The sequence below is a fragment of the Oncorhynchus nerka genome, linkage group LG15 (genome assembly GCF_034236695.1).
Source record: "Oncorhynchus nerka isolate Pitt River linkage group LG15, Oner_Uvic_2.0, whole genome shotgun sequence".
NCBI lineage: Eukaryota > Metazoa > Chordata > Actinopteri > Salmoniformes > Salmonidae > Oncorhynchus > Oncorhynchus nerka.
Genome location: NC_088410.1, coordinates 34,190,812 through 34,202,764, shown reverse-complemented (window position 1 = coordinate 34,202,764; position 11,953 = coordinate 34,190,812). Strand labels below are relative to the sequence as shown.

Genomic DNA, 11,953 nt, shown 5'->3' with positions numbered 1-11,953 from the left:
TTACATGGTCACTGTTTCTACTATTGGCACAAATCCAATGCAAGTCAATGGTACTGATATAAGCATTTTTCATGCTTCATGTCCAAATCGTCTATAGTAACTTCCCCGAGCTACACAATCAATTTGAGATACTTTAGGATGATTTGGTCAGTAAGCACAAAACAATGCTAATATCAGTACCTTTGTGCCACACATGCAAAAAAAATGTAGGATTTGGAGACAGTCACCAGGTAAACAAAAACCAAGCATGGATTGCTGTCATACCTTGTCCATAGACTGCTAACAATAAGGAAACCAGTAGCCTGTATGCCATTTTGTAATCTGGGTGAGCTATCACTAACAGCGGACTAATGAACAAAATACTAAACTGTTCTTTTAAGACTACACCTTTAAGGCTGAGCCTGGGTGAAAAAAAATGCTAAAAAGCCACTTATTTGTATCACTGAACAGGAACTCCAGTATTGATTCCATCAACACAAACAGACAGGGTATGGGTGGATTCTGGGAGATGCACGGACTAGACCAGTCAGTATGGGGCAGAATGTATGGAGAGACCCATTGGGGACCATAGACATTGAGGTTTAGGTGGTTTAGACCTACTATTAAATGTATTGAATAGTATCTGCTTTATAGTGTACTGAACACAGAGATATCACAGGACAACACTGACATTCTCACATAATCATATGCAGACATTTACAATAAAGAGCATGTTATGTGGACATCCAAATCTGAAAAACTGAAACGTGCAGTAGGCTGCTCATTCAGGACAAAAAAATGTGTCTAGAACAACTTCGCCCTCAGGTGGTGATTTTTTAACAGTATATTAGGTTTGGGCGAAGTTGGCAACCTTACCTGTCATCAACTCCCAGTTTATCAAAAATTATCCTTCTGGATTTCGCATATCGGATAGGATTAAATGCATGGAATTATAATGACTAGGACGGCTGTCCCCATTCAAGTCAATGATTCGTCCGTTATGTTCATAATATTTTTATCCATTTAATCCTGGCTGCTGTTTATGGGTTTTTCCCGCTCGCGCTAGTGTATCTCTTCCAACTCCCAGCATCCAGTGGTCCTCGCGCTCTACTGAGTTTGTGAAGTCACGCACATGCTGCTGTCCGGCGCGCCAGTGCAGCGGTGGTTCTCGCCTCGGGGGTGGCGCCCTCTGCTCCGGTGTTCAAGTCGGGTTTTCAACCTCAGGACAACAAACTTCCGATGGAAAGTGTCCTTCCCGACGCGGAGCAGCTCCTGCTGTTCCTCACGAAACTCAAAGAGGTGTTCGACGTGTGCGACGAGGATTCGGATGGTTATATTCGGGTGGAGCATTTCGTAAACCTCGGTTCACAGTTCGGCCAAGGAGACGAGGTAATATAAATGCCAATCAAGCATCACCTGGTGTTTTATGGAGTAACGTTGCGCTACAGTATCGTTTGTTTATACGTTTAAAGGCTTCGTTTCTATGTTTATTGTTGTGTTTTATGTTGTGTAGACTATGTTATTACACATGCATAGATATTTACTTACAATATACTAATTCATTCATGTTTGGCTATTCAGAACATATAGCCTATACCATAAAGTGGAACAGGCTCTTTGTACCAAAAGCTGAACAAAGTGTCTTACACCTGTACAAGTATATTTTCTTGGATGCTAAAAAACAAGATAGACGTGAGATTTTATTTTCAAGTAACTGTTAACGTTAGAACTAGTTCACCGTGTGGCTGTGGAGGAGAGTACAGTAACACGTTCCAGTGAGATCATCTGATTCAGCCTTTCTCTCCCATTCCTTGTATTCAGGCTCTAATTTTGCCCCAAAAAGTGAAACTAATTTTCGTCCAAATGTGTTATTATGTGGTAGAGAAATTAGGTCAACTACTGAGAGAGAGAGAGAGAGAGAGACTGGAAAATAGGCTAATTGTGTTCTTCTGACGGTATTAATGGACTATAGCCAACAGCTCTCAATTGCATCAGCCTTTTGATATTTAATATAATGTGTCAGCCTCAACATAGTAATAAACATAGGCAGACAGGTTTGTTTTAGTAAAGGAGTTGTCTCTGTTATAAATTAGGCTTAACACAAGCCTTCTGCCATTTGTCATGGCATGGCTGCGCTCTGCTGAACTGGGCTGAGTGATTGTGTGAGCAGGGAGCGAGCATGCATAGACCTGCCTCTGTAGATTCAGAAACAGATATATAGCCTAGACTAGAAACAGCGCAAAGCACCCAAGAGACTTTATCTTATCCTAACCCGTCACTGACCTGCTCTGTCTGAATAATAATTGTGTGCAATGAATTGGCACTCTTTATGTGAACAATTAACTATTTTAATTGGCGCTCTGTATCTTTGTAAATGTAATTAGGTTGGTAATAGACCACTTTGCCTGTCTCCATACAGGCTTTTTCCAGTAAGAATGATTCATAGGCTGTGTCCGAAATGGCACCCTATTCCCTATATAGTGCACTACTTTTGACCAGAACCCTGTGGGTCCTGGTCCCCCTGGTCAAAATAGGGTGCCATAGTGTGCATGCACAGGCAGATCTGCGTAGCTCTACAGGAGTGCACTGTCCTGCAGTGTGTCCTACTGTTCTGAGTGTGAGTTGGGGATGGATGCACTCAACTTCCCACAGGTTGATAAGCATAAACTGATCTCAGACCAGTTTTAATTGGACAACCCATACACTCCCGACTTTGTCATTGGCTAAATTATACCAGTTTGGTCTTGATGTTTTAACTGTTGTTGAATAATTAACAATGACACTGAAGTAAGGCCCATCCAAAAATAGGTTGTTGTTCACACAAGTCCCTTGTGTTCCAATGTATGTCACAGGGCTGGAACATTAGTGTTGATTGGCTCCCCCGTGTTCTGTTGCTTATCACTTCTCAGGAACATTAGCTCTGATTGGTTCCTTTGGGATGCTTTGCATAGACTGTGGGCAAATGGATCAAATAACATTTTATTTGTAAAATGCGCCAAATACAACAGGTGTAGTAGACCTTACCGTGAAATACTTATTTACAAGCCCTTAACCAACAATGCAGTTCAAGAAATAGAGTTAAGAAAATATTTATTAAATAAAATAAAGTAAAAATAAAAAGTAACAGTAGAATGACATAACAATAACGAGGCTATGTACAGGGGGTCCAGTACCGAGTAAATGTGTGGGGGTACAGGTTAGTTGCGGTAATTTGTACATGTAGGTACGGGTAAAGTGACTATGCATAGCGAGCAGCAGCAGTGTAAAAACAAAGGGGTGGGGGGGTGGGGGGGTATATAGTATATAGTCCGGGTGTCCATTTGATTAATTATTCAGCAGTTTATAGCTTGGGGGTAGAAGCTGTTCAGGAGCCTTTTGGACCTAGACTTGGCGCTCTGGTACCGCTTGATGATGTGGATAGGGGTTAAAAAGGGGTGCTATTAATAGTAGGTAGTGTGGGTGTTCAACTATGCATGTAGCATCAACACTCTCCTCAGCAGATGTAGTGAATAGGTCTATATGGACACTGAATTCTCATGTTGGAACTACCTTAGTTCAAAATTAAATGAGCATTTGAGAAAGAGGCAGCTCGATGAAGCTAAATCTTTTCAGCTAAACAATTTCCCCAAAGCTTCTCTCAATAGTTTTATTAGACCACAATGGTCCACTCTGTTATTTGACCCTGATGGTCATCTATGAAAGTTTGAACATCTTGAAGAATGATTTGGCTTTAATGGCCATGTACTCTTATACTCTCTACCCGGCCACCCCTCAGAGCCTGGTTCCTCTCTAGGTTTCTTCCTAGGTTCCTGCCTTTCTAGGGAGCTTTTCCTAGCCACTGTGCTTCTACATCTCCATTGCTTGCTGTTTAGAGTTTTAGGCTGGGTTTCTGTATAAACACTTTGTGACATCTGCTGATGTAAAAAGGGCTATATGAATACATTTGATTTGATTTGAGTTACGCACACAGAACATGATGCAGATGAGATTAAACCTGTCTGGACCTCTCAGTGTCCCACTGGCAACACGTAACCTCAACATCATCCTTTCACTGCTCCCATATTCTGACCTATCCTGTCCACTCCCTCTATCCACCCATTCACAGTCACACTGATCCCCTGCTCCTCCTAATTCAGCAAAACTGAATTTAATCTCCTAAAAACTCAGACTCACTGGTCCAAATCATCCAACACAATGGCCTTCATTTCACCCAGTACTTTCCTGTTGACCCAGTTGCCGTGCCGACAGTAACTAGGGCATTAGAGCCGTAATCGTCTGGTGTGTGTTTTGACTGACAGCTGGCTGACACAGTGAGGGATGGTGATGCACAGCTGTATAGCAGAGGTTGGACAGATGGGAGCGAGGACCCATCATGTGTGTGTGGTCTGTTGAAGGACTGTCTCCCACCACATTTTCAGACACACGCACACAAATGTACGAGCATACACTTACACACACAAACACACGCATACGCAAGCACGCACACACACACAATCTCTCTGGTATTCACACAGTCATTCTCAGTCACTAGCAGGTCTCTATCCCCAGCATTTACCATTTCATGACAGTGTTTTACCAGCCCCAGTCTAAAAGTAGGAGTTGAAAGAGTTGCAGGCAGCATCTAAAGTGCATTAAATGCATAATTCATGAGCACAGTACAGTACCCCTGTGTCTCTGCTTCAGCCCACATGAAAGATGTGGATGTGGGTTGATGGTGGGAGCGGCTACAGAGTTGCATACATTTCCTCCATCACAGGGAGTGCAGGTCGGTACTATGGGCTGTTTACAGTAAGATACACCCTCTGTCTCCCCCTCCTCACTTTCATGTTGACTATTACACAGGATCATCAACCGAGATCTGCCAGTTCACCTCTGACTGGTATTGGCTGGTTTTATTTATTAACTGTATTTTTATTTATTTTATTTATTTCACTTTTATTTAACCAGGTAGACTAGTTGAGAACAAGTTCTCATTTACAACTGCGACCTGGCCAAGATAAAGCAAAGCAGTTTGACACATACAACAACACAGAGTTACACATGGAATAAACAAACATACAGTAGAAAAAGTCTATATACAGTGTGTGCAAATGAGGTAGGATAAGGGAGATAAGGCAATAAATAGGCCATGATGGCGAAGTAGTTACAATATAGCAATTAAACACTGGAATGGTAGATGTGCAGGAGATGAATGTGCAAGTAGAGATACTGGGGTGCAAAGGAGCAAGAAATAAATAAATACATTATGGGGATGAGGTAGTTGGATGGGCTATTTACAGATGGGCTATGTACAGGTGCAGTGATCTGTGAGCTGCTCTGACAGCTGGTGCTTAAAGCTAGTAAGGGAGATATGAGTCTCCAGCTTCAGTGATTTTTGCAGTTCGTTCCAGTCATTGGCAGCAGAGAACTGTAAGGAAAGGTGGCCAAAGGAAGAATTGGCTCTGTTGAGTCTGCCGATAAGAATGTGGTGATTGACAGAGTCGAAAGCCTTGGCCAGGTCGATGAATATGTCTCTTATCGATGGCAGTTATGATATCGCACACACACACACACACACACACACACACACACACACACACACACACACACACACACACACACACACACAGTGGGGCAAAAAAGTATTTAGTCAGCCACCAATTGTGCAAGTTCTCCCACTTAAAAAGATGAGAGAGGCCTGTAATTTTCATCATAGGTACACTTCAACTATGACAGACAAAATGAGAAAAAAAATCCAGAAAATCACATTGTAGGATTTTTAATGGATTTATTTGCAAATTATGGTGGAAAATAAGTATTTGGTCAATTACAAAAGTTTCTCAATACTTTGTTATATACCCTTCGTTGGCAATGACAGAGGTCAAACGTTTTCTGAAGTCTTCACAAGGTTTTCACACACTGTTGCTGGTATTTTGGCCCATTCCTCCATGCAGATCTCCTCTAGAACAGTGATGTTTTGGGGCTGTTGCTGGGCAACTCAACTCCCTCCAAAGATTTTCTATGGGGTTGAGATCTGGAGACAGGCTAGGCCACTCCAGGTCCTTGAAATGCTTCTTACGAAGCCACTCCTTCGTTGCCCGGGCGGTGTGTTTGGGATCATTGTCATGCTGAAAGACCCAGCCACGTTTCATCTTCAATGCCCTTGCTGATGGAAGGAGGTTTTCACTCAAAATCTCACGATACATGGCCCCATTCATTCTTTCCTTTACACGGATCAGTCGTCCTGGTCCCTTTGCAGAAAAACAGCCCCAAAGCATGATGTTTCCACCCCATGCTTCACAGTAGGTATGGTGTTCTTTGGATGCAACTCAGCATTCTTTGTCCTCCAAACACGACGAGTTGAGTTTTTACCAAAAAGTTATATTTTGGTTTCATCTGACCATATGACATTCTCCCAATCTTCTTCTGGATCATCCAAATGCAAACTTCAGACGGGCCTGGACATGTACTTGCTTAAGCAGGGGTATACGTCTGGCACTGCAGGATTTGAGTCCCTGGCGGCGTAGTGTGTTACTGATGGAAGGCTTTGTTACTTTGGTCCAAGCTCTCTGCAGGTCATTCACTAGGTCCCCCCGTGTGGTTCTGGGATTTTTGCTCACCGTTCTTGTGATCATTTTGACCCCACGGGGTGAGATCTTGCGTGGAGCCCCAGATCGAGGGAGATTATCAGTGGTCTTGTATGTCTTCCATTTCCTAATAATTGCTCCCACATTTGATTTCTTCAAACCAAGCTGCTTACCTATTGCAGATTCAGTCTTCCCAGCCTGGTGCAGGTCTACAATTTTGTTTCTGGTGTCCTTTGACAGCTCTTTGGTCTTGGCCATAGTGGAGTTTGGAGTGTGACTGTTTGAGGTTGTGGACAGGTGTCTTTTATACTGATAACAAGTTCAAACAGGTGCCATTAATACAGGTAACGAGTGGAGGACAGAGGAGCCTCTTAAAGAAGAAGTTACAGGTCTGTGAGAGCCAGAAATCTTGCTTGTTTGTAGGTGACCGAATACTTATTTTCCACCATAATTTGCAAATCAATTCATTAAAAATCCTACAATGTGATTTTCTGGATTTTTAAATAATTTTGTCTGTCACACACACACACACAGTCTTATGCATTCATGATGTGTGCTCTATATGAGTGACATCCTCTATGTGTGAAGAGCCGTAATTCAGCTCTAGGTCATAACAACATGAGGTGTGTTGTAGTGACTCAGTAGTGATTCAGAGAGGGACTGTTAGAACAGGTGGTGGTGGGAGGCTCACAGCTACAGGTCACACACACACACACACACACACACACACACACACACACACACACACACACACACACACACACACACACACACACACACACACACACACACACACACACACACAAAATTGTTTTTGTTCAGCCGTTTTGTTGCCTGTCCCATGTTCTCCAGGTGAAGAAGTTGGCCAAATGCTTGGACCCCAATGCTCAAGGCAGGATCAACTTCAAGGACTTCTGCCATGGAGTGCTGGCTATCAAAGGTAGGAATGAGAAGCATGGACAGGGAGCCAACCATCGGCAACTGCATAATTCAGTTTTACTGGTGTGTGTCTGCGTGCATGTGTATCCATGCATATGGTGTCTTCCCACTGAGGCAGAAGAGCATCATTCAGCAACACTATTCTGCCATTACCCTCCTACTCAGGTTATAGATGCTGGGACTGAAGAGGATGGGTAACTCCTACTGCCTAGTTACCATGTAGTTACCATGGAGTAGAGTTGAGTCACATGTTCATACATACACAGCCTACCTACAAAATGGTATTGTGCTCAAACAATATTGTACTCTTTTTCATAAGAAGGTAGTCTAGCTCAAACCCCCAAAATATTTTTTTTCTGAGAGAACCAATCAAAGCTCAGCCAGAAATAAGTACAACTTGGCGCGAATATTGCATTTACAATGGCCTCAGCATCAGAAAGTGAAGGTGGAGAGACATAAAGGATGCTGGAGAGTTAGTGTCAATCAAAAGTGAAACCCTACAATTTAGAGAATAAAAAGTCTGCTTTGGGCTATGTGAGTCATTCACTAACATTATGAAAGTCCTGCCCATGATTGAATCTTAACATCTTCACTATGGTCAGTTTGTTTTTCCCTGCTACACACTCAAGGCTGGTTTCTGCCAACTCATCATAACTGCTCTAACTGACCGACCAGCCTCCTCTTTGGCCTGTCTAGAGAGAGAGAGTCCCTGTAAAGCAGGTTAGTTTGTTTTTCCCTGCTACACACTCCAGGCTTGTTTATAACAACCAGGACACTTGAGTGGACACCAGCCAACCAGGACACATGAGTGGGGAACCAGCCAACCAGGACACATGTGTGGGGAACCAACCAACCAGGACACATGAGTGGGAAACCAGCCAACCAGGACACATGAGTGGGGAACCAGCCAACCAGGACACATGAGTGGGGAACCAGCCAACCAGGACACATGAGTGGGGAACCAACCAACCAGGACACATGAGTGGGAAACCAGCCAACCAGGACACATGAGTGGGGAACCAGCCAACCAGGACACATGAGTGGGGAACCAGCCAACCAGGACACATGAGTGGGGAACCAACCAACCAGGACACATGAGTGGGAAACCAGCCAACCAGGACACATGAGTGGGGAACCAGCCAACCAGGACACGTGAGTGGGGAACCAGCCAACCAGGACACATGAGTGGGGAACCAGCCCTGCCAGGATGTTGTTGTGTATTGTTGGGGCCAAACACGTCAACGGCTAACATCTAACGCTCCCCCCATAGAGCTCCATTGTAATTGAATGACTGCAGGTGTGCATGCTTAGCAGTGACCTGCCTCTACTCTGGCCCCAGCTCAGCCACTGCAGCCTGGGGCTAAATCCACAACCCACAGATGGTGCAGTGATGCTAAGGCAGGGTATGGGCACAGGGAGTTTGCCTTGTTAATACGGTGCATGCGTGGTGTCATGTCAGGTGCCAATGTGAATTTAGGATGATGAACCACAGATGATGGACTGAAGGCTCTGTTTTAGTCAGATTAAACTGCTACTAGTCTACTCCCACTCCAAGTTAAAGCTGAGCCCTCATGTCTCCCTCTTACAAAGCTGAAGACTGCGTTTCTAACCTACTCCCAACCAATCATTAATTCATACCAACAAACTCCTTCAGCCCCCCGTGTGTCACTGTTGGCTCACTGTCTGTGTGAATATGTGTGTGTTGAATTATAGATAGGAGAAAAGTAAGTGCACGTGCAGAAGTGCACGTTTCCTAAATACTTACAGGAAATGGATTGTGAACTCAACTAGTCTACCTCATGTAACTGTGGCAGTTGCTTTCTGTCTTGATGTCTCATTACTTTATGCTAATTTAACGGCTAACAAGTACAGCAAGGTCTCACATCAAGGATTTCATTTGATGGAAAGAAAAGCTACCCAGGGATGGAGAGACAAGTTGACAGTGGGAGTTAAAGAATATCATGTTATTCTATACAGTATGTATAGAACACCTTCTCCCCCTCTCTATTTCAGGCTGTGAGGGGGTCCTGAAGACCACACTGGGAGCTCGCAGTATCACACAGCGTCCCTATGAGACCGACAACGGTTACTACTACCAGGTACATAATGTGTGTGTGTGTGTGCCCTTTCGCCAGGCCAGCCTCTATAGTTGTACACCCCTCTTTTCATTACCAAGTCAAAAGTCATGTGAAACCCTCAAACTATATTGTTTTCTTGTAACATGGGAGCTTTGACTTTCTAAGACCTTCATCCCAAATCAGACCCATAATGTGGTTAAATTTTTACACTGTCTTTTCTCTCCCTGCACTCTCCCTTAAATTGCATAACATGTTTGTGTAATTACAGAGTACAATTTTTCAGCGTAAGTACCTCATGTGACCAGAGGGTGGCGTACTTTATCCATTCCATTGCCAAAGAGTAGTAACAGTAGCTGGCCCAGATTCTCTCCAGCCCAGCCCCATTCTGTAGACATGGCCTTTGTTTCACGCTTCTCTCTCATTTAAGGTCAGTAAACTAAGATAATTGGCTTATTATGTCATGGAGGGGTGTACAGAGTCTATAACATTGTTCCCAAGTGATGCCGCCCAAGCTTTCACCACACTGGAGCAGACCTGGGTTAAAATATTATTTAGAATCATTTCCATCTGGCACTCTAGGCAGGCTAGAGCAATCGCTCAATGTATTTGAAAGATTTCAAATAGTATTTGAACCAAGGTCTGCATTGGAGAGGAAGATCCCCATATTAGGTGTTACAGGATGTGTCATTGTAATGTCCCACTCATCGGGTCATCTCTGGGGAAACAGGATATGGTGTGGTAACGATTTATACCACGACACTAGACCAGGGGGTCTCTCTGTTTATGTAAGCAATGTTGAAGCATTGATTTAATGTCAGTGGGTATTTACTAGTGAATGTTTTGCGTTTCTGTTTTCAATTGTGCCAGTGTATGTCAGTGTATCCTTTTATATAAGCCCTCTGTGAGTACCCCGATTGAGAGCGTTTTTTTCTTCCAAGGCTTCTGCTGCAAATGCTTTATCCACATGGAGAAATATATCAAATCAAATGTATTTATATAGCCCTTCTTACATCAGCTGATATCTCAAAGTGCTGTACAGACACCCAGCCTAAAACCCCAAACAGCAAGGAATGCAGGTGTAGAAGCACGGTGGCTAGGAAAAACTCCCTAGAAAGGCCAAAACCTAGGAAGAAACCTAGAGAGGGACCAGGCTATGAGGGACGGCCAGTCCTCTTCTGGCTGTGCCGGGTGGAGATTATAACAGAACATGGCCAAGATGTTCAAATGTTCATAAATGACCAGCATGGTCAAATAATAATAATCACAGTAGTTGTCGAGGGTGCAGCAAGTCAGCACCTCAGGGGTAATTGTCAGTTGGCTTTTCATAGCCGATCATTAAGAGTATCTCTACCTCCCCTGCTGTCTCTAGAGAGTTGAAAACGGCAGGTCCGGGACAGGTAGCACGTCCGGTGAACAGGTCAGGGTTCCATAGCCGCAGGCAGAACAGTTGAAACTGGAGCAGCAGCACGGCCAGGTGGACTGGGGACAGCAAGGAGTCATCATGCCAAGTAGTCCTGAGGCATGGTCCTAGGGCTCAGGTCCTCCGAGAGAGAGAAAGAGAGAATTAGAGAGAGCATACTTAAATTCACACAGGACACCGGATAAGACAGGAGAAATACCCCAGATATAACAAACTGACCCTAGCCCCCCGACACATAAACTACTGCAGCATAAATACTGGAGGCTGAGACAGGAGGGGTCAGGAGACACTGTGGCCCCATCCGATGATACCCCCAGACAGGGCCAAACAGGAAGGATATAACCCCACCCACTTTGCCAAAGCACAGCCCCCACACCACTAGAGGGATATCTTCAACCTCCAACTTACCATCCTGAGACAAGGCCGAGTATAGCCCACAAAGATCTCCGTCACGGCACAACCCAAGGGGGGCGCCAACCCAGACAGGAAGATCACGCCAGTGACTCAACCCACTCAAGTGACGCACCCCTCCTAGGGACAGCATGAAAAATATATATATATATATACTCTTGAAATATATACAAAGCCTGTAATTGAATACATAGCCGTCACCTGCAGTCAATGAAATAGCTTTTGTAAAGTGACTCTGACATTACAAAATGCCTCTCTCGTCTTCACTGGAAATGTCATTGAACTCAGGTAGTCTCATTCACAAGGCAATGGAACTGTATGACCTTGGTGGTGGTATATGTAGTAGTTAAACTGAAGTTGACTCAATTCCCCCATACAGTTGAAGCTATAAATCCAACACACACACTCACAGAGGCTATAGTGTCTGGTTGATTTACAGCTGACCTAATACATGTGAATAGTTTGCTGTTTGTACCAGGTTCCAAAGAGAAAAATGTCATCACCATGGCCATGGGTGGAATGGTGCGGGGCCCAACTTATAGAGACACACAGAGTTCCCT

The 11,953-nt window shown here is 44.1% G+C and overlaps 1 protein-coding gene across 2 annotated transcripts in view; it reads left to right on the top strand.

The window, feature by feature from the left end:
* Positions 1 to 1,185: 1,185 nt before the first annotated feature.
* The window catches only part of LOC115142472 (rab11 family-interacting protein 4A-like), an 87,972-nt gene continuing 77,204 nt past the window's right edge, over positions 1,186 to 11,953 (top strand). The window contains exons 1-3 of one of the 2 annotated variants that reach the window (XM_029681973.2): positions 1,186 to 1,368; positions 7,398 to 7,485; positions 9,498 to 9,583. In XM_029681973.2, the coding sequence (XP_029537833.1) occupies positions 1,219 to 1,368; positions 7,398 to 7,485; positions 9,498 to 9,583 (324 nt within the window). In that variant the 5' untranslated portion in view covers positions 1,186 to 1,218. Of the gene's footprint in view, positions 1,369 to 7,397; positions 7,486 to 9,332; positions 9,584 to 11,953 lie in introns of those variants that run through there. The other variant, XM_065001525.1, reaches the window with a different exon arrangement.